The sequence below is a fragment of the Diadema antillarum genome, unplaced genomic scaffold, assembly GCF_040938485.1.
Source record: "Diadema antillarum isolate AM-2024a unplaced genomic scaffold, OU_Dant_1.0 seq00001813_RagTag, whole genome shotgun sequence".
Taxonomy (NCBI): domain Eukaryota; kingdom Metazoa; phylum Echinodermata; class Echinoidea; order Diadematoida; family Diadematidae; genus Diadema; species Diadema antillarum.
The window spans coordinates 553,682-580,216 of record NW_027272488.1 but is presented as its reverse complement, the minus strand read 5'-3'; the positions used below and the strand labels follow the sequence as shown (position 1 = coordinate 580,216).

General features: G+C 39.4%; 1 protein-coding gene across 1 annotated transcript in view; it reads left to right on the top strand.

Annotated features, from left to right (window-relative positions):
• The window catches only part of LOC139712504 (coiled-coil and C2 domain-containing protein 2A-like), a 45,841-nt gene that overhangs the window by 11,907 nt on the left and 7,399 nt on the right, over nt 1–26,535 (top strand). Inside the window, 22 exon segments of the mRNA XM_071624319.1 lie at nt 959–1,054; nt 1,927–2,251; nt 3,240–3,379; nt 3,775–3,903; nt 4,764–4,973; nt 6,708–6,835; nt 9,729–9,869; nt 11,124–11,283; nt 12,369–12,558; nt 13,193–13,352; nt 13,947–14,031; nt 14,656–14,809; nt 15,385–15,535; nt 16,749–16,887; nt 17,769–17,969; nt 19,454–19,546; nt 21,346–21,437; nt 22,060–22,231; nt 22,304–22,309; nt 22,942–22,953; nt 25,708–25,811; nt 26,221–26,416. Of these exon segments, the coding sequence (XP_071480420.1) occupies nt 959–1,054; nt 1,927–2,251; nt 3,240–3,379; nt 3,775–3,903; nt 4,764–4,973; nt 6,708–6,835; nt 9,729–9,869; nt 11,124–11,283; nt 12,369–12,558; nt 13,193–13,352; nt 13,947–14,031; nt 14,656–14,809; nt 15,385–15,535; nt 16,749–16,887; nt 17,769–17,969; nt 19,454–19,546; nt 21,346–21,437; nt 22,060–22,231; nt 22,304–22,309; nt 22,942–22,953; nt 25,708–25,811; nt 26,221–26,416 (3,084 nt within the window).

The window sequence follows — 26,535 nt, the reverse complement described above, 5'->3', positions numbered from 1 at the left end:
GTCCTGCTACAATGAAAATGAAAGCACAAGAAGGAAAAGTAGAGGAAAAGATATCAGTGTGTGTTTACATGTTTATAAGGTTCTGTTAGTAGTTGGAAATTTTTTTATGTGCTTGTTTCTGATCTGTAGGCCTATTGCTTTGCACTATTAAGGTTTTCTACTTTCTTTTTTATTAAATATATGTTTTTTATCTTAAGTTCTGCAGTGATATTCTCCCTAGGTTGAAGCTATGTGGAGGTTTTGTTCAATAGTGCATCATTTAGCTTTTAGAAGCAGCATACAGATTCACTGTAGTAGTTCCAGTAGAATACGAATAATTGAAACAACGACGAGAAAATTTCTGTTCCCCTCATTTCTGACCCATTTGTACATTTCTGTATGAATTCTTTCTATATTTCTTTCTGTACGAAAAACATGTGAATTGATTATCTCTAAAAGCTCAAGCTCTTAGCTCCGGAAAACCTGCATCACTGATGTCTCATGAGCTCAGGATGCCATGACTTTTTTTTCCCCTATGTGATCGCTCAACTGTAACATCATTGTGATGTCATTTTCTGAAATCACATTATCGTCTCTATCTCCATTTATAAACATTAGTTTCTTAAATGAAAGAAAGATATTGTTCAAAGGGGTGAAGGTTCAGGTGTGAGTTTCTTCACTTTGTCTCCCTCTACAAATTAAATTTGTTAAGATTGCAACTGCTGCTCTGTAAATTAACTGCTGCTCTGTGAATTAACAAACATGTCAGAAAAAAAGGAACCAGTGGGACTCAAGCTAGTTAGACTAGTAGGACAAGTCGGATTAATTAGGTCAAATTAGGTTGCAAGTCAGTCGTAGATGTGTACTGATCCATTTAGAGTTAGTCGTGGGAAAAAAGTATGACTATCATTGACAGTAGGAGCAGTTTGCTTAATATATATAGTTTTATAGAAATGATTTTCTTTTGCTCTCGTGTCAGCTGACAAAGGAGGAATTGGAGGAGGACAAGATGCTGAATGAATCCATCGTTGCCAAGTCAAAGTGGAGGGCAGCCTTCAAGCAAGTCAAAGCCAAGGTAGAGAAGTGACATTGATAGAATCCAGGCCTTTGATGTGGTATCTGCCATCTACTGTTAAAAATCTCTTTCCATTTCAGTGGAAATGTCTATGAAACTGAGGCTTTAAACTCATCAAAAGGGTGCAGAAATTCTACAAATAAGATGGTATGTAAAACCCCAAGGAGTAGAGAAAGCACAATGATTAGCTGCTGCTGATGATGGTAAGGCTGATAATGATGGCAGTTGTGTTGATATTGTGTATTTTTGCTGTCTTCGTAATATATGTAAATGACTTTGGTTTGCTACCATGCCTATGGATAATAGCAAAGATCAATTAGGATTAATGGTATATTTTGTATGTAATGCATGCTGCATGTGTTCATCATGGCTTGTAATACTCAAAACTTATCCAGGGTTTCCATGTGCAACATGACATGTCAATACGTTAACTGAAACAGCTCAACTAGAGCATCAGAGCCAGAATGGTTGTCGTCTTTGAATGGATTTTGGTGGTAGCTGGTAATTCTTCAAGTGTAACTCTTGTCAGGGTGTGTGGCCTGGGATGATACTAACACTGACTGAGGAGAAGGATATCAAGATATTGGCAGTCATATCACACAATACAAGGAGGGTGGTGGGAAACACCTTCCTTTATTCCAACAACATCTCAATAAAGAAGGGTTCTCTAGTGAAGCATGCCCAGAAAGCTTCCTTGTCACGAGCGAGCAAAGCACAGTAGGTTCAGCAGATTTATAATAAATGCAAGTACTCTGCAGGTCATGTAGACTCTGATCACAGTTTTAACTCTTTCATTTGTTACCATCTCATGCACAACGTTACTGCATGTGATATTAAAAGCATATTTGTATCTTTCTTCTCCCCACTGACAGCAAGCAGCTCTCCCCACTGAAGAGGAGGCATTTGACTTCTTCACCCGCAGCTACGACCCGGAACCCGAACCCGCGGAGATCGCCTCCGAACCCCCCTCAGAGGACCAGCCAGGCCCCAGTACCGGTAGGGATGCAGGCAAGCTGAAGCCAGTCAAAGAGGATGAGGAGGAGGCAGAGGAGAGCAAGCCGCTACTCTCAGAAGTCTTCGTCGACAAGGAGGCGTGGAAGTTGCAGCCGTCGCAGCTGATGCCTGCGGAGTACGTACCCCTTGGCCTCAGGGAAGACAGAGAAAAGGGATTCTTCTTTGTACCTAGCATCAAAACAGGTAATTTTCTCACTAAAGCCAGCATAACACCTCCTGTATCATAGTCCAGTGTCACAGAAATTCTTTGCAGAAACAAGTATTCTTGGCATTACTGTGAAAGTGGATACTTTTGTGGGACTAATTTGTGCTCTTGGCTGGGTAAGATAAATATCACCTGTTTTTTTATTCTGTGGAATCAGGACATAAATTGTTGGAACAAATTGCCTCCAGAAATATATGTGTGCTTTTATTTTCACACTAGCTTCTGGTTTGCGCAAAATGTGCGAATGTTTCCACACAGCAAAAATTTCTACTTGTACAATTTCTGGTTTTATTTGCATTATTTGATGCTTGAAAATAATATGAGAGTTCTATCCATTTTATAATTGATAGAGAAAATACTGTTGGCATAATTCCTCACCAAGCTGGCAGAATATTGTGTTGTCTGAAAGTAGTTTTCCATTGTCATATGAATTGAATTGATGGAATTGATTTGTTTTTGTATGACCACTGAGGAAGCGTTGAATGCTTATAAACATGTGACCATGGGACCAACAGCCTTAGGTCCCCCTTGGAAGAAGTCGGCAGTGAGGATAAAGTGCCTTGCCCAGAGACACGACCGCTGCAGCCAGGGGACTTGAATCAGAAACATTGTGATGATTGATAGTTTTTGGCTTTATACACTGAAACGCAACAGCCCTGAATTCTATACTGGCTGTCTAATCCCAAACCAAAGATACTTAGTTCAAATCATGCGTAATGCATACATCCCAGCACACTTCACCCAATGTTGTCCTGCAACCGGGTATATAGAATGGGTAGTCAATAATGATGGGGTAATAAGAAGGTATTAATGGCAATGCTCTTTGGAAAAAACAAAACAAAACAAAACAAGTGCTTACACGTAGGAGACTTCTGCTGATGTCTGGGACCATATCATTGTTTTCATATGAGTGATAATTTGCATGAATGATTTTTTTTTTTCTAACTATGTCATTGCTACTCTCAGTGCCTGCAGAGCAGAAGGTGCCAGAGAACACGCAGCCCAGGTACCTTGAGGACGAGGGTTTCTACGTTGGTGTCAGGCCTGACGTATCTCAGAGGAACCAGAACATCATGGAGCACCGTCTCCTCCAGAGACCAGACAAGGTCTGTCTTCCCACATCATTTCTGGACGCCCTGAAATGGTTATAATGATTAGGATTTTGTGTCTCATTGATGACGTATGAGATGACTTTGATCTGTGCATCAATTCAATTTCTGGGAAAGTGATCCATTTAAAAAAGATTGGTTTTGAATTGGGAAGGCTTGCACAACAGAAATGTCCCAGTCTGTTTATCACAGTTAAACACTACTGATTTATCCTGTGTTACCCTTTAATAGATTGTCTTGGAGGCTATTCTGTGATTTGAAAAGAAGTCCAGCTACAGACTACATCTTAGTTTATGCCTTAAAAATGATCTCTTACACTGAATTTCTGCTCATGGTAAATTTTGTCGCACTTGAAAGTACAATTGTATGACTATTGATGTTGTCACACACAGGGTAAAGGCTGGTTTGGGGAGGATGGGCGTATTTTGGCCCTTCCAGACCCAGTGAAGCAAACACCAACCAGACCAAGGATTATACCTAACGAGGAAAGAGAGCCAGAACTGCAGACCATCTTTCGAAAGGTAAGATCCGCATATGTAATATTGGGGGAGGGGGGCACCGTGGTACCTTGAATGAGGCTTTGTGTTGCCCAAAGTGAAGCTCTGTGGTACCTTGAATTAAAGGAATGGTATAGTATTGGTGGTGATGAGAATTGGGCTTTTAACTTTTTGTGAGATACCAAGATACCACTTATGAAATAGTCCAGAGGATACCATTCTAAGAGAAATTTTATTCAAAGTTTATTTGATGAAAATCGGTTGTAGAATGGCTAAGGCACCCAAATACAAAGTACTTTCAAGTTAATGAGGCTCTGTGACACCTAGAATGAGACTCTGCAGTTTTTGAACTGTGAAGTGGAGATTGTGAGGACAAATCAAAGAAGATACACACAGGTACAAGATGTTCAGCTCATGTTCCTTATTTCCCAGGCCTGTCAATCAATGCCTGTCAATGTTTGGTTTATGACAGAGGAAGAACTCTCTGAGAGAATGGTGCTGGCGTTGAAGAGGATGCTCCATGTGAATGAAACTGTTTCTTATTTGTCACCATTATTAAGAAGCTGCTGCTGCCCAGATGTTAAGTCTCTTGTTACTCCTACTTCACCAACTCAGCTCCATGTTCAAAGACTTCTCTCTCCGTTTATATTATATAATATATAGCAAATGATCATACCATATTATAGTATGATACTTTGTTATCTCTGTGTTTTGATTTGCATTTTGTGTTTTTAATTTACAAGAGATAGTTTTAAGCCTATTATACATATTTTAAAACAAGTAAAGATGCCATTGATCAAAGCAACAAATGCCAAGTTAATCATTATACATTAGATAGAAACGCAGCCTTCTAAAGCAATTTGTTTTACTCTGGTAACCCTCAGGCCATGACATCAGATATCCACCAGGGTTTCAGCCTCGACCTGGACGCGGCGGAGAGCGTGCACCAGATCGACATCGACATCAACACCTTGGTCTTCACCCACCATCCTTTCTTCAGCAAGGAGCACGTCCTGGCCTCCAGACTCCGGCAGCAGTATGACCAGTACCTGAGGCGCAAGCAGCGGGACATGGCCCAGTACCTGACAGACAAGGTGAGGGAGTGCTGGATCACTGCCTCAGATCCTCTCTTTAAAGGGATCATATAGTTTTAGTTGAGACCTAAGTTCAGGTTGCTAACATTTTTTGGTGAGATAATGAGAAACCTCTTATGAAATATGAAAGAGCATGTAATTCCATGAGGAATTCAACATTTGTTTGATTAAAATTGGTTTTGAAATGGCTGAGATATCCAAAATGGAGCGATTCTAATAAAGTGTGGGACCCACCTTTTATTGCGATCGCTTTGTTTTACTTTGTTTTTGGATGTTTCAGTCATTCCAAACCCGATTTTCATCAAATAAACTTTGAATTCCTCTTAATATGTTATGCTCTGTACTATTACATAAGTGTTTTCTTGGTATCTCGCAAAATGTTAAAAGCCCAATTCTCATCTCCACCAATACTGTACTATCCCTTTAGCTCTTTATACCAAGCTTTGTCTGCCTATTGGCTCGTCCTCTATGTATAGGCCTATTCATACAGCCACCAATAGTCGGGATTACGTGGGTCGTGATTTGAATCACAACACAAGAACTAGTTTTTTTATGTATGTGGATGATGAGTGATGAGTGATCTGAAACATTTTGAAGTAAACCTGTGTGAGATTTGTTGAACCAAGTTTACTATGCTGATTCCAATGAATTTTGCATTTTAGACAGCAAAGTCCTTGCGCAATTACGAAAATGTGCTCAATATTAATACTCATGCATTTTACTAACATACAGTAGATATGAGTTCTTGTAAACAATCATAACAAGTTTAGGGGTTTGTTATGGGTTGTTTTGTTCTGTTTCAGATTATTTTCTGCAGTAGTGAAATAATACATAGTATTCTTGTCAACAATATGATTATTCACTGGATGTTTGCTATCAAATGAATATCATAGTGCAGTCCATACTTCTCATTGAAGCAACAATTATTCACAAAGGTGAAATGGGTCAAGTGACTCAATTTTGAGTTTTTCATATTTTCTGAAAGAGCTATCTTTCCTCTACATCATTCTTTAGTTTGGGATCATTACATGAAAGGGAAAGTATGTTTTCTGCAGTTTTTCTACTACCCTTTTTGGGGAGAATAGAATGATCAGGTATGTCTTAGAGTTCCCTTTTCATTTGTTGAAATCATTTACACACTCTTCACTTTCAAGTCTAATAACTTTTCAAAGGATAACTCAGCTACTTTGAAAGTTTGCAGTAATCAGAATGTGTTGATAGAACATGCTCAATTTCAGCTTAATCTGATAATTCCTTCATTGTTGTTGCTCCGGTGGTTTACACCCTGTGTTTTGTCCCTTTCATTGCACAGCGAGCATGACTTGGTAAACATTAAATGCTTGAATAGACCCTGTACTTCAGAGCCTCTTTCTCAGTTCACACTATTCCAGAGTGTATGCTTTCTTTCTGGTATTTAGATAGGTTAGGGGAATCCATTTGAACTGGGTTATAAATCATTTTAAAACTTAGGGTCTGCTCTTTAAGAATCTACCCTTCACTAAAAATCCATATCTGGCAACTTTTTGTTTTGTGATGCAGAGTCACATATGAATATCATAGTACAGTCCATAGTTCTCATTATAGCAACTAACATTTTCTGTCAAAAGATCTGTTAAGTGGATTTATTGCTTTTCCCTCTATGGACTGCTTCGTAACAGTTTCTTATGTGAAGTAGTGACACAGGTGTCCCAGTTGTATGCAAGGAATGAATGATTCTTTCTTTCCTCTGGCCAGCTCCAAGCCCTGAAGTCTGCAGTGACCAGCCTACAGGAGCAGATTATGAATGCGTACAACATTGGCATGGATCAAACCATTACTGAGGAAACGTCTCGGCAGGTCCAAGACTACAAGACAGAGATCAGGTGAGAGATAACAGATCTCTTTCTCTATCTCTCTCCTTTCTGTCTTTCATTCTCTTTGCTTTTATCTCTCTATTAAGGTTCTTGGATAACATTACCCCCTGGACAACTACCCAGACCCTTCCCCTGACCCTAACCCAAATATCAATCCTGAACCTAATCCTAGCCCTAACCAAAGTTCTAACCCTAAACCTAACCTTAATCTTTACTGTTACTCTATCACTAACTGGTATTTAGCTGCAGGGTAATTGTCCTGGGAAGGTAGTGAGTTCATATGCTCTATATATCTATATCATTCTCTCACTTGCTCACTACCTGTTTGGTCTCTTTCCCCCTGTCTTCCCTTGTCCCTGTGTAAATGCTTTCATTTGGTAGTACAGTTTCTATAACCCTTTTAATCCCAGCTCAGTGTAGACCCTTTCATTAGGTAGTACAGTTTCTGTAACCCTTTTATTCCTAGCTCAGTGCAGACCCTTTCATTTGACAGAACAATTTCTATAACCCTTTTTTCCCCCGGTTACTTTGTACATCCTTTCATTTGGCAGGACAGTTTCTATTATCCTTTTATTCCCAGTTACTTTGTACACCCTTTCATTTGGAAGGACAGTTTCAATAACCCTTTTATTCCCAGCTCTGTGTAAACGTATTCATTTGGTAGTACACTTTCTATAACCCCTTTATTCCCAGCTTAGTGTAGACTCTTTCATTTGGCAGGGCAGTTTCTATAACCCTTTTATTCCCAGCTCAGTGTAGACTCATTTGGCAAGACAGTTTCCATAACCCTTTTATTCCCACCTCAGTGTAGACCCTTTCATTTGGCAGGACAGTTTCTATATTCCTTTTATTCCCAGCTTTCATTCGGTATTACAGTTTCTATAACCCTTTTATTCCCAGCTCAGTGTAGACCCTTTCGTTTGGCTGGACAGTTTCTATAACCCTTTTATTCGCAGCCATGTGTACATGCTTAAATTTGGTATTACAGTTTCTATAACCTTTTTATTCCCAGCTCAGTGTAGACTCTTTCATTTGGCAGGTCAGTTTCTATAACCCTTTAATTCCCAGCTTAGTGTAGACTCTTTCATTTGGCAGGACAGTTTCTATAACCCTTTTATTCCCAGCTCAGTGTAGACCCTTTTGTTTGGTTGGAAAATTTCTGTAAGTATATAACCCTTGTATTCCCAGCTCTGTGTAAATACTTCATTCGGTATTATAGTTTCTATAACCCTTTTATTCCCAGCTCATTGTAGACCCTTTCATTTGGCAGGACAATATCTATAACTCTTTTATTCCCAGCTCTGTGTAAATGCTTTCAATTGGTATTACAGTTTCTGTAACCTTTTTATTCTCAGCTCAGTGTAGTCCTTTCATTTGTCAGGGCAGTTTCTATAACCCTTTCATTCCCAGCTCAGTGTAGACCCTTTCATTTGGCAGGACAGTTTCTGTAACCCTTTAATTCCCAGCTTAGTGTAGACTCTTCTATTTGGCAGGTCAGTTTCTATAACCCTTTTATTCCCAGCTCAGTGTCCATTCTTTCATTTTGCTGGACAGTTTCTATAACCCTTTTATTCCCAGCTCAGTGTAGATCCTTTCATTTGGCAGGACAGTTTCTATAACCCTTTTATTCCCAGCTCAGTGTAGATCCTTTCATTTGGCAGGACAGTTTCTATAAGCCTTTTATTCCCAGCTCAGTAGAGATCCTTTCATTTGGCAGGACAGTTTCTATAACCCTTTTTCTTCCCAGCTCAGTGTAGACTTTTGTGTCATTTTCCACCTAACATTTAGGTTGCTTGTTATATTTTGTCCAGTGTAGACCGTCTTCTTGTGTATGCTTTGTGCAAACGTGAAGGGCTAGGGGAGCTCATCATGTCAAGCAGCATATCACACAGCAAAACCAGGCTACGCTTGGAGTGCCCAGTGTATCTAAGATAGGGGACTTTTAGGAAATTTAAAGATGATGAAACACTACTGATGCTCTTGGCAGTTTTCTTGGCGGCATCCAATTCACACAGTAGGTCATTTGTTAGGCCCTAGTTGCATGAGGTGTCCTGGAAACATCGTACTCCACTACAAAGGCAGTCAAAAGCATTTATTTATTTACCATTTGCAGATGAAACAAAAACCCAGCTTTAGTGCTTCAATATATTTCTAAAATGTGAGTTAGGGATAGAAAGAACCAATGTAAAAATGTAAATCAGTATAATCCATGTTAAGTATTGTTAAATATTCAGAATGTGAACAATAATTACAATAAAATTGTTTCTTGAATGAACCATGTACAGTTATGACTTATTGAGAAAAATAGCGATATCTCCTTATGATGTAGGCTGTATTGCAAAATCTTTATCTGACATGATGGTTTGTGATACATCTGACCTATACATATACATTAAATGTGATAACTTTAACATGTTTGAAATCACTGCCCCCAATGGTAAACGATACCTTTAAATCTGACCCAGGCATAATGAGGCACCAGACTACCAAGAAGATGCTTTAATCTTGTAGTAACATAAGCTTTCAGATGGAATGAGTATAGACCTGGTATGCCCTCTATCAAACTCTATTCACTGCATCATTGGAATCTTATAACTTTCTCCTGGTTACTTTGCTGGAATAATAAATCCTGCATATCTTGCAAGACATAGTTTGCTTCTCAGTTTATCACCACCAACCATTTTTCTCACCAATACAATGGACTCCCATTATGACGAAGTCCTTGGGACCGGTAGTTTTCTTTCATTATATTGACATTTCATTATTTATACCAAACAAATAAACAATAGAAATACAGAGAATGAATAATGCTACGGCCCGAGGTTTTTAATTTATTGTGACTGGAATTTCATTCTAACCATGTTCATTATAACGGGAATGCACTCTACACATATTTTCAAAGGCAAACCCGTCGACTGAGGGACTATGAATTGCAGCACGATCGGCAGCTACTGAGAGGAATGCTGAAGACGTGGAGGGAGATCAAGAAACTTCGAGAGACGGACAACTGTATCAACACACCGGTCAAACTGACCATCAGGAAGTGAGTGTATAATGCCTGACCATAAGAGGGGTGTAGGATCAAATTTTGGCCCCCTTTTTGAACCTCAGATTGCACCATGTCTCGGAGTAGCAAAGATGGACTTCTGAGCAATTGATTTGTTCTCTTCATCATTGAAGTGTTGTTTCCAGTGCATCACTTACTGTTTATGAGAAACACATGTGTGCCACCTGAGCATTGTGGGCTTGTGTGATGCACAGATTCTGTGGGAGCATTTAGAGAATTCAGGAGCTGATGCATTTTTAACTAATCATATTGATCTAACAACCTACTATGTCTCTCTTACATTCTAAAATCTGCATTGTATTAGCTCAGACCTGATGACCTAGGTGGTACATGTACAGTTGTAGAAAGGAAGAAAGTTGCTTGTTCCACCAAAGAATGGCCCTGAATGTAGTTTTGTGTATCTGAAGGAGATTGTTGCCCCCAGCAAAGGGAGATAAGTATACACTTTTGACCCGTATAGAAGGCTCAATACTGATGTACAAGCACTCTGGTAAAAAAACATCAAGAATGATTTCTAAGAAAGAATAAGGGAATACATCAGGTACCAGTGAGCAGCATGAATCCTCTCATTATTCAGGGGACATTGAAGGTCACTCTGGCCTCTTCTAAAGGAATAATTTTGCTGTATTATTGTACTTCAGCAACACCATTGAAAAGAACTAACCAAACCAGACTTGGAGTATATTGGGCCCTTGGGAGTGTCGGAAAGTCTTTCAATATCTTCGAATTGAGAAATTGTTTTATTCCTCTACCACGAAGTGTCGCTGAGGCATTATGTTTTTAGGTTGTCCGTCCATCTGAAATAAGTCTTGTGGACAGCATAACTTGGAAACCATTAGAGATATCCCAATGCGAAGCTTGGCACATGTGTGTATGAGTGGACAAGGTTGTGCCTATGAACATTTGGGTGCACAAGCTCAAGGTCAAATTCTTAAAATTTTACCTTTTCTCTCATATATATGCAGTGCCTGAAGGGTTGTTGTTGTGTTTTTTGAAACTTAGTGAATACATGTCTTTCCAGAAATTGTCGTCTGACATTGTCAAGATGTATGCTAGACATGTTAGGAAAAACTATGCGATATGGAGGAGGCAAACCAGTCGCGAGCGACATTTCTATTTTTTTTTTTTTTTGTGGTGGGGGGGGGGGGGATGGTGGTGGTGCAGGGGAGGGAAGGAAAAAGGAGTAAGGAGGCTACCTTTGATGATGAATGTGTAATTGTCCTGATGCAGAGAGGAAACCAATGCAGCTGAGGATGAGGCTGTGATAGCCAGGGAGCTGAAGGAGGAGCTAGCGGAGGAGAGAGAGAACTATGAGGAGGAGTACAGCAGACAGGTGGAGCAGTACAGAGCTGCTCTCCAGAACTGGAAGGAAGAGAAGAAGCTAAACAAGGTTAGAGCAACACATATTACACCAGACATTTCTTCACATTAGATTCTGAACATGATTCCTTCTCTGTGAAGAGAAATAGTAAAAATCAGTTAGTACTACTAACAAGTTCAGCATGGATATCATTGTCATTGGTTTGTGTGTGTGTGTGTGTGTGTGTGTTTTTTCTGGGGAGGGGGGAAGTGGGATTGAGAAGGAATGTACTGTATAAGCTGTTATTTTCGCATATAGATATTTTCGCAAATGAGGAGGTCAATGACATTAGATGTTGTTTTTGCAATTTTGACACCTCGGCTATCATAAGTGCGCTAAAGCCTGCCAGTCTGAGATACATTGTATTTTTGCATTTGGTTAAATTCGCAGTCCAAGAGTGATTCATGAAATTTGCAAAAATTAAACCCTCGCAAAAACAAAACAAAACAAAAATCCACAAAACGAAACCAGTTTATACAGTATTCAGATGAAGAGGGACCAGTACATACTATCTGATGTACAGGCACACCATTGGGATACTTAATTTCTTTTTCATGTATGAGGTCATGCATGACTAGACAGGATTATCAGCAATACAGTTACTAATCATTGTCCCACTGTCTAAACATTTCCCGAAGCAGGGTGTTGGGATCTATCACAGTACAATGAGAATATGATATAAAACAATGTTGATCCATTGGTTCCTGTAACTCTCGTGTCGTATTGTGTAAGGTATTGTCATAATACACGCTTTTAGATTCTGGAAACCACAATGGACAAGTGCAAAGAAATTTTAACATTGTGTAAGCTTGCCACAAATTGTGGCAGGTAGGTTTTCAAACCTTCCTTCTACCAGTTCAGAAGATGGGCAATGTTGAGGCAGCACTATCCATCATAGTACATTTTATCTACCTAGCATCTATGATGGCTCTTTTTGTTTTTATCACAAAAAAGGTACATATCTTTTAATAGAGTTTAGAATGCTAGGATTGGTAATCTTCTTGCATGCAAGATTCTGTAAAACCTCTGCTGTCCTAGTACATCCCATTATATTAAAGATGTGGCCCAAAGATGGTTACCACAATCCACTGTTTGCCTGACAGGCCAAGCTGAAGAAGAAAAAGAGGAAGAAGTCTGAGAGCGGTTCGAGGGAGAACCTGACCGATGCGGGCCAGGACGGGGAGAATGAGGAGGAAGACTTGATGGAGGAGACGCCAAAACCAACCAAGCCGGTCCACGGCTTCCAGGAGGATGAGGTCACTCAGCAGATCAGCGAGAAGCTGAAGAAGATTAGACGCAAACCAGGTCTGGATCCCAGTGTCTCTTTGTTTGTTTGTTTGTTTGTTTGTTTGTTTGTTTGTTTGTTTGTTTGTTTGTTTATTTGTTTATTAGTTTTATGTATGGTGTGATGATGTGATATTCGAAAAGCAAATGTTGTATTAATACTTTCCAAACTACATTGACTGAACTTAACTGATTGAAATGCTGAATTGTCACCGTACAAAGTACCTAGTGTGATTGATATGGCTATTTTGATAATATATATTGTATAATGTATATTTATAATGAAAAGAGATGCATCTGTTACGGAGTTCAGAATGCTAAGGGTTTATGATCTTGCTTGCAAATTTTGTGTCTGTGTGGCATTAAATGAGGGATGTAATTCCAACGTTTATGGAGTAGTATTTTATTATTTTGATAGACTGATATTGACATATGTATGTCTCCTTCATAAATACGTGAAAAGTGATGGCAGAGATGATGGTATAAAGCTGTAAAAAATTTGAGAACACAGTCATACGCTGTTTTTCCGCTTAATGTACATGAAAGTTTTATTACTAGAGAAGTAACCAAGCCAACAGACATGTGTACAAAACATGCAGTCTATGAAATCGCAAATTGGCCATCATGCTGTGATTGTTTCTTTGTTGTTTTTCAGGAGAGCCAGAACTACATGTAGAGATGAGTAACTCAGCCGTCATCACCCCAACCAAGGACTGCTCGCGGCCGGAGCAGGCACGGCGCAACGATTTGCAACGCTATCGCTGCTTCGTCAAAGTTCTCATTAATGAGAAGGAGGTTTCCAGGACAACCACAAAGTAAATTATTTCATACAGTGGACTTGCACCGTACATGTGAAAATGAGCTCTTACACAAAACAATTATGTGTTTGTCATGTTTCTAAGTCATTGTTTGATTCACTTTCCACAGGACTATCTTGAAAGTGATAACAAACAGATATTTTCACATTATGTACAAAAATACTCTCATTTGCGAAATCACAATCAGCCCATATTCACTGAAATTGGCCCAGCACCCCTCCCCCCAAGAAAATAATGATAATAATAATGATAATGATGATAATAGTGATGATGATGATGGTGATAATGGTAATAATAATAATGATAATAATATCACTACCAAAATTTGATTATCTGTTCCTTGTGTTGTTGTCAACTTTTCCTGCAAGTTTCATTCAAATCCATGCACAACTTTTTTAGTTATTTTGCAAACAGACAAACAAACCAACACCGATGAAAACATAACCTCCTTCCTTGATGGAGGTAATAAGTAATTGCATGAAAGTTTCCCCTTTAACAGTATCAGCAAACAGTGCTCCTTGTACTCTTAGTTCTAGAACTTCTTCTTTGAGCTTTGTCCATCATGGTCCCATTTCCCCTCACTATTCCCAGGTCATTGTCATCTGATTTCACCGTTCACTTTGGGAGCATCTTCAACGTCCAGATTGTGACCTGGCCAGAAAGCATCAAAATTCAGGTATGAGAACTTGATGCAGAGCTTCTGATATGACTCACTCACAGAAATTTGATATCAATTGTCACAGAATAAACCAAAGGCACTTTGTTAAGCTGTGCCGAGGCCGTAGGGTCAATAATGCTGTAAATGCATCCTGGAAATAAACAACAACCTGGATTTGGATCGGATTCATGATCACCACCAAATAATTATCCCCTGTTCCTTTAAACATAATTTATCTGTTTAAAAAAAAAAATCAAACGAAAATCAAAATTCATTTAAAACTTTTTGTGTAATATTGCTAACGGATAAACAAACAAGCAAGCACACATATGCACAGAGGCGAAAATAAATTACTTTTTTGGCATACAAACATTAGGTAACAGCAAAGATGTGGTAAGTTGCCATTTACACAATTTGAAATTGAAGGAGGGAGGAGGATAGGAGACAGGGACGGTCGTAAGGGAGAATGGGATTTGTATGGAAGAATGGTGTTAAAGTGTTCAAGTGATAAAGTTTAGTAGGACAGTGTACTTTCAAAAAAGAGCTGCGTGTAGAATGCAGTGTTGAGGATATCTGGCGTAGATGGATATGACCACATTGGGATGCTGATCATGTTACTTTGGTTCTAACATCTTCTCCCAGCTGTTTGAGGCCGGTGTCCTGAACAACACCCACATGGCCAACATCTACCTGAATGCGCCGGACACCCAGATGACCACCGACAAGGTCAGCGTAGAGCAGTACGAGTTCAGCAGCGACATGAAGGTGACCTTTGACCACAGTGCTGTAGGCAGCGGTGAGTTCAGTCACCTCAAACTGTTTGGTGAAAGCTGTTTGTGTGGCTAACTACATTGTACATGGTACATCTCTTAGAAATTTATTTGAAAAGAGATGAATGAAAAAAAATAAATGAATAGATGTGTATTAAATTCTCATGAGAGGTACATATTTGCTCTTTTTATATCATTCATGCAAAACCTGACTGTTTTGTTTACACATTTTTTTCTTGTTTTGACCATTCCCTGTAAAATCTTGGGTAAGGAGGCAAGAGAAAGCATGTTGTAAGTATGCATAGAATACTCTTTCGGGAAAATTCATGTGTTGTAATCGTCATCATATTTATAGATAGTGTGCATGCCACTAGTTGTGGGACTCTTGACCAGCAAAGGACCAGGTTTAGGAAGACATAATACTCTGTGATAATCACAGTTGAACTCTGCTTTATTACTAGAATGCAACTGGCTGTCTGTTTGAATGATAGAAACTTTGCCCTTGAAACTTTGCTTTGCAGGTAGAGTGCGCAAATGTCTGGTTCAATATTCTGAGTTAGCTATAAACTTAAAAAAATTCATTTTAATCTTGACTATGCAGGTAATGCCGTCGTAATTGGTGAGGGAGATGATATGCAGACTTTCAACCTGTTGACATCAGGCCGTCTCTACGCTAGTGTGGCCTGGGGCCTGTCTGAGGACGGGGCACCCCTCATCCCACCGGCCCTTCCCACTGGCAATAATGCCCTCAGGTATACATTATAATAGCCTCTGTGTTCTCAGACATTGTGTTGTGACTTTTCGATCCACTAATGTTTAGCATGCAATTATTTCCTCCCCAAACTTGGCTATTATGTAAGTCAAAAAAGTCCACTGTAGTCCAACAAGGAGGGGATTGTGACACAAGAAGTATTTAAAATTTGATAATCCATATTCATTGGTTTCAGAACATACAACGAGTAGCAATCACGGCAGAATTTCAGGGGTCGTCTTTCATTACTTAACAATGTCTTCAAGTGGAGTAAAACATTGTTATACGCTGCTAGAAAGAGACGTTGCAACTCTGTTCAGTGACAAAAATATTATTGTAGTTGTAAAAAAAGTTGTAGGTGTTGACTGCATAATAATTTATAACCTTTATCTTAGAAAAATGAGATGAGAAACTGATGCAGTGTATCACATTAATTTGTGGATGCATAGCCAACAATACTTCCAAGAATTTTTTGATTGCTCAAAGAGGTTATGGTTCAAACCCTGTCACAGTAATTTTGTACATGGGCGTGACACTTTATCCACTATTTTCGACTTAATCCAGTTTCATTAAAATGTTTACCTGGTACGTAGAAAGCTTAATGCGATTAGAGTTAGCATGTGAGCCAAAAAGTGGCAGCTGCACTAGAATGCTTCCCAGGGAGTGGACTAGATGCACTTTGCATGGGGCTTTTACTCCAGTAATTGGGGTGAAAAAAACAAAAACAAAAACAAAAACAAAAACAAAAAACTGGTGTAAAGCACTTTTAGCATCATGGCATCGGGAAAATGTACTCTTGTAAATGGCCCTCACATCTTGTGATGAGAAGAGACTGTCTCATGGCTCATCTACAATGTATGTCATGCATTTTCCTATCACTATCTCTTTATCGCTCATTATCATCATCACCACTATTATCCTCTTCCTCCTCCTTGTTATCAACACATCATCATCACTACCACCATCCTCCTCCTCCTCCTCCTCCCCCTCGTAATCGTCATCATCATCATCATCACCACCATGATCATCTTGTCTTTAGCATCATCATCATCATCATCACCATCACCAATGCCATCCTCCTCCTCCTCATCATCACACCATCATCACCATCATCTTCCTCTTTCTCCTTCTCCTCCTCCTCCTCCTCCTCCTCCTCCTCCTCTTTCTCACCACCACCATTATCATCCCTCCTCTATCACTCTCGCATCATCCAGCTCCATGAAACAGGTGGATGCCCTGGCAGCCATCGGAGCCACGGGGATCATCGACGATAAGAAGCTAGTGAAGTGGCTGCTCGAAGCGAGACTGGACCCCAACGATCCTGCCAACTCCTTCCTCATACAGATGATAAAGGTGTGATCTGCTGCTCCTGTTCACCTTTTACCCTCACTTTTGTTATATGTACAAATTGTAGCATGCTTTGAAGAAATGAACTGTGATTCTACAACAGGAATGTAATTTTACATATCCTTAATTACATATTTCAAGCCATTCCAGAGGACCTTGAGGTTGTGATAATATTGATTTAATTATTTTCCTGTCATTGGTGTAGTTTTGCTTTGTCTTTTGTATTATGCACCATACTTGCCACTCCTGGTCTTAGTTGCTCAATACTTTATATTTCTTTTGCATATGTTGTGTCATTACCATAAATGACATAAAATTTCAATAGTTGTTACATATTCAAGACCTCCGCGATGGTTTAATAGACAAAAGAAAACTCACAAAATGGAAATAAATGTCCTATTCTCTCCCTCATTATATTTCACCTATGGATACTGGCTTGTAGAGTTCTGCATAAATCAGGTACAAGTGTAATGTGAAATACTGGCAACAAATGTGGACTGAGAAGATCTGATTTATTTTCACTGATTTGATAAACATTATAGTGGACAGTGATGTAAACAGCCATATTATCATCATGTTGCCTCATTTGTCAGCATTGTAAAGAGTGAATTTGTCTGAATGTCTTTTATCGTAATTGTAGCAGAAGCAATCTAGTTTTGAATTACAGCAGCCAAATCTCATTGCCCAAAACAGCATGCCCTGCTGAATTCTTTTTTTAAAATTCACCCTTGTCATAATTATAAAGGGGATGTGTGTGCATGCATCGTAAATTGCTGTATTGTGGAGACGAAACAGCTGCAATAACCGAATCCCGCTGAATGTTAGGTGTTTTCATTCTGGAAGGTGAGAGGACTGTTCTGACCCCTTTCTTGTCCCCCACCCCCCAGAGTGACAAGGGGGAGGAGAGCATCAAGGAGTACTTCCGGCTGGAGCAGCTGCAGAAGGAGTTTGACTTTGTGGCTGACGAGGAGCTGGAGACCAACCGCCGGTTCCGCCTCCTACAGCTGAGGGAGAAGGAGGTGGACGAGTTCCGCAACTACAAGATGGTTCCTGCCGTCGAGAAGGAGATCCCCGAGACATTCTTCCAGGTCACTTGCTTTTTCTCTTACTTTCATTCTGGTTTTGTTCTAATTTGTGTGTGTGTTTCATGTTAAAGGACAAGTCCACCTTTATAAACGTGTGGATTGAGTGAATGCAGCAATATTAGTAGAAGACATCAGTGAGAGTTTGAGGAAAATGGGACAATCCATTCAAAAGTTATGAATTTGTGAAGTTTCTGATCAGTGACTGCTGGATGAGCAGGCTACTACAGCTTGTGATGTCCTACACTGTATGTTTACAATGATAGAAAGAAAACAAAGAAAATTCATCATATTATCACTTTTCTCGCATAATAAAAAAAAGCTTGACTTGCCTCTTTCAGAAGTCAGGGGGATTCATATTTCCCTTAACATACGTCAGTGACAAGTCGAGGAAACGTGCGCTTTTTTCAAAAAGTAAAATTTTGTGAAATTCTTTTATATTTTCCTTATATCGTTGTACGCATGTGACATCATACGCTGTAGTAGCCTTCTCATCCAGCAGTGACTGTGCAAATACTTTGAATATTTAGAATTTTTGAACAGATTGCCCGATTTCCCCCAAACTTTCACTGATGAGTTCTACTATCATTGCTGCATTCACTCCATCCACATGTCTATGAAGGTGAACTTGTCCTTTAATGTGTTGTCACCTTTTCTAGTCTCTTGTCTCTTCTGACACTTTTTATTTCAGCCTCACCTCAGTGTCATCCTGCTCATTTATGCTTGTTGTTTTTTTTTTGTCCACTTTATGTTCAAGCTCTTGCCATATGCCCTAAAGCTTTGAATCCCCTTTGTTTTGTTCCAACCGTTTCAGTCCTGATGTGTTTTAGGCAGCAGTACCCAGTTTGTGTTGGTTAATTACAGCACATGTACATGTAGCTTCTAATAACCATACTGCCTTGTCAAGTCTCTTAATGCACAATAAGGTGATTAGCTGATGTCTCTCTGCTTGGCAAGAACAGCGAGTATAGGATCTGCGACATGAATTCCGAGACTACGATATTAAACAAAAAATGGTGGTCTGCACGTACGTGAGACAGCCGTTTTCATTCTCCATCCTGGAAGGCTGCGTCATCTTCGAATAGCGTTTGCATCCTCTTAGCATTTGCATCGCAAATCTAAAGCTTACCATTTGCATCGCAAATCTAGAGCTTAATTTACCACTATCATCCCAAGATGTGCTCACTGGAAGTCTGTATGAAGTGAGTGCATCTTTGATGAATGCATTCTTGAAGAGTTGAAGAGGCATGTCAGGCAGGAAAAGATTTTTTTCTTTATTATGCACGTACCTCTGACCAATATGATGAGGTGTTATCCATTTACGTATGCTGCCTTCAGTTGGGTATATGGTCCCTTATGAACGGAATATCCCTCTATGAAATCTAAGGTTGAGTTCTCATCCCCTGATATCAAAATGTTTTTACCAGGTAATTTTTCAGTGAAGGTCTGTAACAAACATCTGATTCTATCCTGCAAAATTCTCGATGCAGGCTTACGAGAAGAAGCTGAAAGAAGAGGACCAAGGCATTGTGGGAGAAGACATGGACAAGAGGAGGATTGAGGTGGCCAAATTCCTGGCACAGGTGAGAAAATAATGCAAGATGAAGCAACAATCAAAGTCTTGTATGGTGATGTAAATGAGGAAGAGAGGTTTGCAGGAACTATATGGCCCAAGTTCACAAAGTGGTTTTGATTTACAATTTATATGGTCTATGCAAATTTCTTGTGGGTAAATACGATTGACAGATTGTGTATGCCAACAGACCCTCAGTAACGTTGATACGGGCATGTCAAAGTTACACCTATTTCTCACTTATTTTAGTTCATGGTCTTAATTTAAACTAACTTTGTGAATTCAGGCCTATGTGCATTCAGTCTTTACATATGATATCACAGCACACCTCTTTCTCACAATCATTGTCATTGTTAATGCATCAGTTGATTTGGGTACAAGCAGGCACTGGCGGGTCTACAAATGATGGGTTTGGTTCTAGCTGAAGCCAGGGATTAAAGGGACTGTACAGTACTGGTTGAGGTGGGGATTCATGTTTTGAACATTCCTATTAAAGTGAGATAATAAGAAACCACTTATGAAATGTGAAAGAGCATGTAATTTTAAGAAGGATTTAGCGTTTATTTGATGGAAATTGGTTTTCAAATGGCTGAGATATCCCCCAAAGTGATAATGATAAAAGATGACAGGCCACACCTTTTATTAGGATCTCTTTGTTTCATAATGTTTTTGGATATCTCGGCCATTTCAAAAGTGATTTTCATCAAATAAATTTTCGATACCCCTTAGAATTGTATGCTCTTTGACATCTCATAGAGTGGTTTCTGAATATCTCGCAAAACGTTAAAAGCTCAATCCTCACCTCAACCAGAACTGTACACACCCTTTAAAGTGAGATATAAATTAACTGTGATTAGTCTGGTTTGTTGTGGTTGGTGACTCAAGGTGGTCAGGAGGGACCACTCTCTTCAGGGTTCCATTTCATAGAAAGTTGCTCTGATGCCAACTCTTGCTGTAATGGCAAGGGTCATAGAAATGACAATACTGCCTCTTCCTGATTGACTGATGCTACAAAAAGTTGCTGTTGCAGACACTGCAGAGATGTTGCATTTTGTTTATAGATGAATCTGAACTCACAAGTGTTTCTGTCCCACTCAGCACTTTCTCTTGTAATTTAGGTTGGCAAAGTGGCTCAGTCAGGAACTAATCTGCCTTGCAATTGAGTGGCTTGAATGTAAATGCCAGTGGGTCTGGCTTTTATAGCAGTGTTGTGTGTCTCTGAGCCTTCCACACTAGTAAAGGCAAAATTCTCTGGCCTCAAATAGGAGAAAAGGAAGAGGTCCTGTGCATGAGACAGTCACAACACATAGACACACAAGATCCCACTTAACTTCACCACTATTAGAGCAGGGTAGCAACCTTCGTGAAGTGGTCTGACCCCTCCCCCCCCCCCCCCCCCCCCACACACACACACACGGACTCGCACCAGAAAATGGGCAAATGATGCCAACCCTTTATGATTCATCCCAGACAGCTGGCAACAGTCACTAATCAAATTCCACTCAGCATATTGTGCCATTTGAAAAGGATGGGCATAAGGACTTCAATTAATTTGTAAATTTCACCTGATCATGTGGAAACAGAGACATTAGAAAAAAAGTCCAATAGACTAAACTTTAAATGTCATGAAAGAGCATGAACATATTAGATACAAAGTCAAGTCATTCATTATCATGGTGACCTTTTTAGATACAGTGCCACTAGCATTCTATGATGATCATCCAGATAGGATTAGAGGTTAAAAAGTAGTGGAGACTATTAAAGCATTGCTTCATGAGTTTTAATATATCTCTTTCGTCATCGTCATAGGTACGGAAGAGAGTGATCCAGAGGTACCGGGCAGCCCAGCATCGCTACACTCTCCAGGATGTCGTGAATGAAAGCTTGGTGCCTGATGTCAGGTGAGACAAAGAAATATGAAAAGTGCATGATGTCATGGGAATCAACACTTAACTGATTTACATTTTGTAGCCCCAGAAACCACATTACTGTGTTTTGGTGCTGTTTTTGTTGTCGTTAATGTTGTAAACTTACGTTTCAGGATTTGCTTTTTATATCCTTTCTTTAATCAGATTGTGGAAATATTTGAGGGAAATAAAGTGATATTTCATATTTCAATATTCAGAATTCATTATAATTCATAAGTTGGAATAACAAAAAATTCTCAAACCTCTTGTACAGTAGTTTATGTACAAAGTATATAAGTATAATTGTTTCAATTTTAGACTTTTAACAAGCCTCTTAATTGCTAATTTTGTACATGATTCTTTAATTGACAGTGCAGTTTTTGTAATTTCTTTTATCTGATTTTGTGCAGATTCAATGAATTGAAGCATTTCATTCTGTTGAACAGAATAGAATCAATCACAAAGGCTAGGACCAGGAGTAAAGATTGGATAGTGCTGCATGCACAATGTGATCAATAGTGCGAGCTTAGTGATACCTACATGTACTTGACGCTGTAGGGTTTGGTGTCCCTGTAAAATATTTAATCTTTCCCCCCATTCTTTTCCTTGTTGCTAGTCTTCTGGGAGCCACATTGGTCAAACTGACCGAGCCGCGTCGCCCCCTCAAGCCCCAACGTAAAGAGCGTAAAACGGTCACAGCGCAGAACCTGACTGGTCAGTCCATCAACCTCCTCATCAACATCGAGAGGGCATTTGAGGTTCCCACGAGGGTGACAGACTCAAAGTAAGTCAGCTCACTCTCTCTGTTCTCACCTTGGACAGTCCTCTGGTAATCACGAAAGTGAAATGACAGCAAGTAGCCCGGTGTAGAGCATTACTGATTCTGATCAAAAAGAGATCTGTCATTTCTATTCCTAGGAAGAACCATAAATCATTGTGCACATGGCAGATTGTCATTAACACGCTTCCCTGTGCATGACAGATTGTTGCTAGGCCGTGGGAGTGTGCATAGGGTTAACAACATTCTACCATGTGCGCGACAAAATGTATCATAAAAAATTCAAAGAAGAAAAAAAAAATAATTTAAAAGAGATTGTATGAAAAGATTCATTGTAATCAACAATTCACTCTCTCGTAAGATTTTATGCTAAGGTACAATCTTCCTTTGAATTGGTTTCTGTTTGTGATTTAGACTAGAGTGTCACCCCTTATCATCCTGAACTTCATCCAAGGTCACATGATGTCCTTCGATGGTTCTCCTTCACCTTCTGTACCCCTATCCTTTCCTTTCATTTATATCTTCATTCAGCATATCCCTGTGATCTATATTCATGGTGTAGCCATGGAAACGAATTACTGAATTATTGAGAAATTACTTCGCTCATATACTGTAATATGAACCCTTTGATGTGATTAACTGCTTATCTAATACAGGATATAATCAGAAAAATCTCTTTTTGTGTTTACTGTTCTCTCCAGGTCTACCAGTCGGGAGCAGCAGTCTGCAGAGGTTAGTCACAGAGAATGGCTTCTGATATCAAGACATTTGCTTTATCTGTATGTTGCTACTACAGTATGGCATTTGTGTGTGTGGGTATTGTGCACTAGCAAATCTGATCAAATACCTTTTGAATGACAAGACCAGCTACTTCATGGTCATTCTAAATGTCCCATTCTGTTTACATGAACAATTTATTCATCTGCTTCTCACTCTATTGGCTGATGGTCCATTGAGGTGAAAATAGAAACACAGATACAGTGAAACCCCGTTATAACGAGGTCCGTGGGACCGGCGATATTACCTCGTTATAACCGGTACCTCGTTATAACCGTATGCATCAAAAACAAAGAAAAACGTAAGCATGACATCATATACTCATCAATGAAACTTAAGAACATATCCTTTGCGTTGTTATTACACCAATTATTGAGCGTTATTATTAAGAGAATGAAGGGAAATTATTTGTGATTAGACGAAACAATAGGGGCTGAAATGACAAGTTAATTCTTTATTGTAATTCTTGTTTGTTAAGCTTTTTTTTCTAAACACCAGCGCAAATATATAGAGTAACATACAGGCCTTGTTTAACGTAACTTGCTAGGTATTTTTACGCTGTTGGTGCCCAGCGGGAATGCGAGGATTTCATGAATCATTTCGGCAGTAATCTTGTACAATGTATGATCGTTGCGCCCAAATGGATTAAAAATGCGTTCTTTATTTTCTTCCGAAAATCTCTTCGCGTTTTGTACGACCGTTCTTGAAAAATATGCGACACGATTGAATGTGGGAGGTTGTCATCCTTTTTACGCAAATCTGTACCTGGTAGACCATTCTGAAAGAAAGAAAAAAATTTCACCATTGTGAAATGCAGTGTTAAAATTGTGATAATGAACAAACCCAGATCTATTCAAACTAATAAATGCGTTTGTTTCTTTTTCTGATTTAGGTTAACATGCGTCATTCAACTTTTTTTTTACGCTACTGTCACCTGGCGAGATCGCGATGATTTCAGAGAAACAAACGTGCGTTACACATTGTTTACCGCTAACTTGCCAGGTATTTTACGCTGTTGGTGCCCAGCGGGAATTTGATAATTTCATGAATCATTTGGCTGTAATTTTATACAATGTATGATCGTTGCGCTCGAAGGGATTAAAAATGCGTTCGATCTTTATTTTCTTCCGAAAATCTCTTCGCGTTTTGTACATCCGTTCTTGAACTGGAATGCGTTTGTTTCTTTTTCCGAGCACCGATTAAGTAGGTTAACATGCGTTATTCAACTATTTTTATGCTACTGTCACCTGGCGAGATCGCGATGATTTCATTAATTATTTCGGCTTTAATCATACACACTCATATTTAAATTATCATTCGTTAAATGATAATGAACAAATCCAGATCTATTCAAACTAATACATGCGTTTGTTTCTTTTTCTGAACATCGATTAAGTACATTGTAGCTGAAAATGCGTTATTAATTTCAACTATTTTTACTCTACTGTCACCCGGCGGGATCGCGATGATTTCACTAATTATTTCTGCTTTGATCATACCTAGCGGCACTCTCATATTCAAATTATCATTTGTTAAATGATAATGAACAAATCCAGATCTATTCAAACTAATAAATGCGTTTGTTTCTTTTTCTGAACATCGATTAAGGATAGGTTAACATCATACATGCGTTACTCAACTATTTTAACGCTACTGTCACCCGGCGGGATTGGGGCGATGATTTTATTATTTCGGCTTTAATCATCCAAACTCATATTTGCTCAAAACCAGCAAAAGAATTGGAAGTCGGAACTAAAATTGAAAAGGGTGCACGCATTCCAATTGTCCATTTTTGGTCACAATTGTCGCTACATGAAAAGTTTTTGAATGCGTTTTATCTATTTTTTTTTTCTAGTTGCGCTGTGGTCTGATCTCATATCACGCACGCGTTTCTCGCGAAAAAGAAAATTGAATGATTATGTTTAGTAGGAACATCTGAAGGTATTCCTGTGTCTTATCGCGTGATTAAGAAGAAAACTTGGAAGGAACGGTTCTCTGCAAAACGGGAAAAGACGTGGATAGCGTGAATTTGGTTTTCAATGTTTCGTTTGTGGCATGTTTGAAAACGGCAATTTGGTCAAGAAATGGAACCTCGTTATATCCGATCAAATTGCTTATGTTTTTCTTTATCATGATTTACCAAAATTGTCCTCGTTATAACCGGAATCTCGTTATAACCGAACTCGTTATAACCGACTCGTTCTGCCGTAGGTTTACACGCAAAGGAAAACGGGACTGACGCGATCATCTCGTTATAAGAGGTTCCTCGTTATAACCTAACTCGTTATAACGGGGTTTCACTGATAACGGGGTTTATCTTGCTGTTGTTGTCTCAATAAGGTTTTCATGAAGGGTTTGTTGAGGGCGTCAGTACCTGTTCTGAAAGGAACAAATATCATGGAATGACCCCAAATAATCAAGGGAATCTATGTTCTGTCTTCATTAATTTGCAGGACTGATGTTCTATAATTCCACACTTTGACCTCCTGACATATACATGGCATCTATACCACAACAGTGACATTATGATGCATATCAGTCCATATCCCCCCATACCATACTTGCAGCTTGCTTTCACATCTGTTCCCATTTGATATCGATCATGAATGTTGTTTTTGTCTCTGTCAAAATGCCTATGATATGACACAAGGTCCTGTTCTCACGCTTTCACTTGTCCATCGGGTCTACATCTATGTCTGTATCTTCCAGGTGCGTCCCTTTGTGGAGGTCGTATTCCAGCAAACCACGAAGCAGACGTGTGTCGCAGAGGGCGCTAATCCGAACTGGAATGAGGAACTCGCTCTTCCATTTAAGTAAGTCTGACATAACTCTCTGGAAACCTTATGTCTTGATAGATACACAGCCATTGTCAGTGAAGTAGAATTCAATTGTGCAATGACATACGGCTGTGGAGTCGTAATGATTATTGTGAAAGATATGATATGAAAAGATGTGTGACTATTTCGGTGAAGTCACTCAAGATATAACATTAAAGCAGCTTGTCATTTTCTGTTTGGTTAATTACTTTCTTGTCTGGTCTACAATTATAAAGTTTCTGTTTGTGTATGTCCAAGCCACTAAGTATTTTTGTATCCCTTCTGTTCTCAAAACTCTCTTTAATTTCACCTTCTTGCGGTACAGTATCCGTTATCTTCTTTGGGTGCTTTGTGAGATATACAGTTTGTGTAAGAGTTCTTCGTTGAAATCTCTTTGTCACCTCAGGGCGCCAAACAACGACTACTCATCCAGCAACCTGCAGACGGTGCGAGATCAGATCTACATGAACCTCTTTGACGAGGTGGTGATCGACATGCTGCAGGATGACCGTGACCGCGGCACCAATGTCCACCAGCGGCTGGAGAAGCGCTGGCTGGGCAGCCTCAGCATCCCTTTCTCCACCATCTACTTCCAGGGCAAGGTCAGTAGACTCCAAAGTGCTTAAAGGGAACATTGGGTCTGTGTGTTAAAGTAACTACCCTTCTTCTGCAAGCCTTGCAATGTGTCTGATGTGGATTATGGTATTGAACATAACAGCAA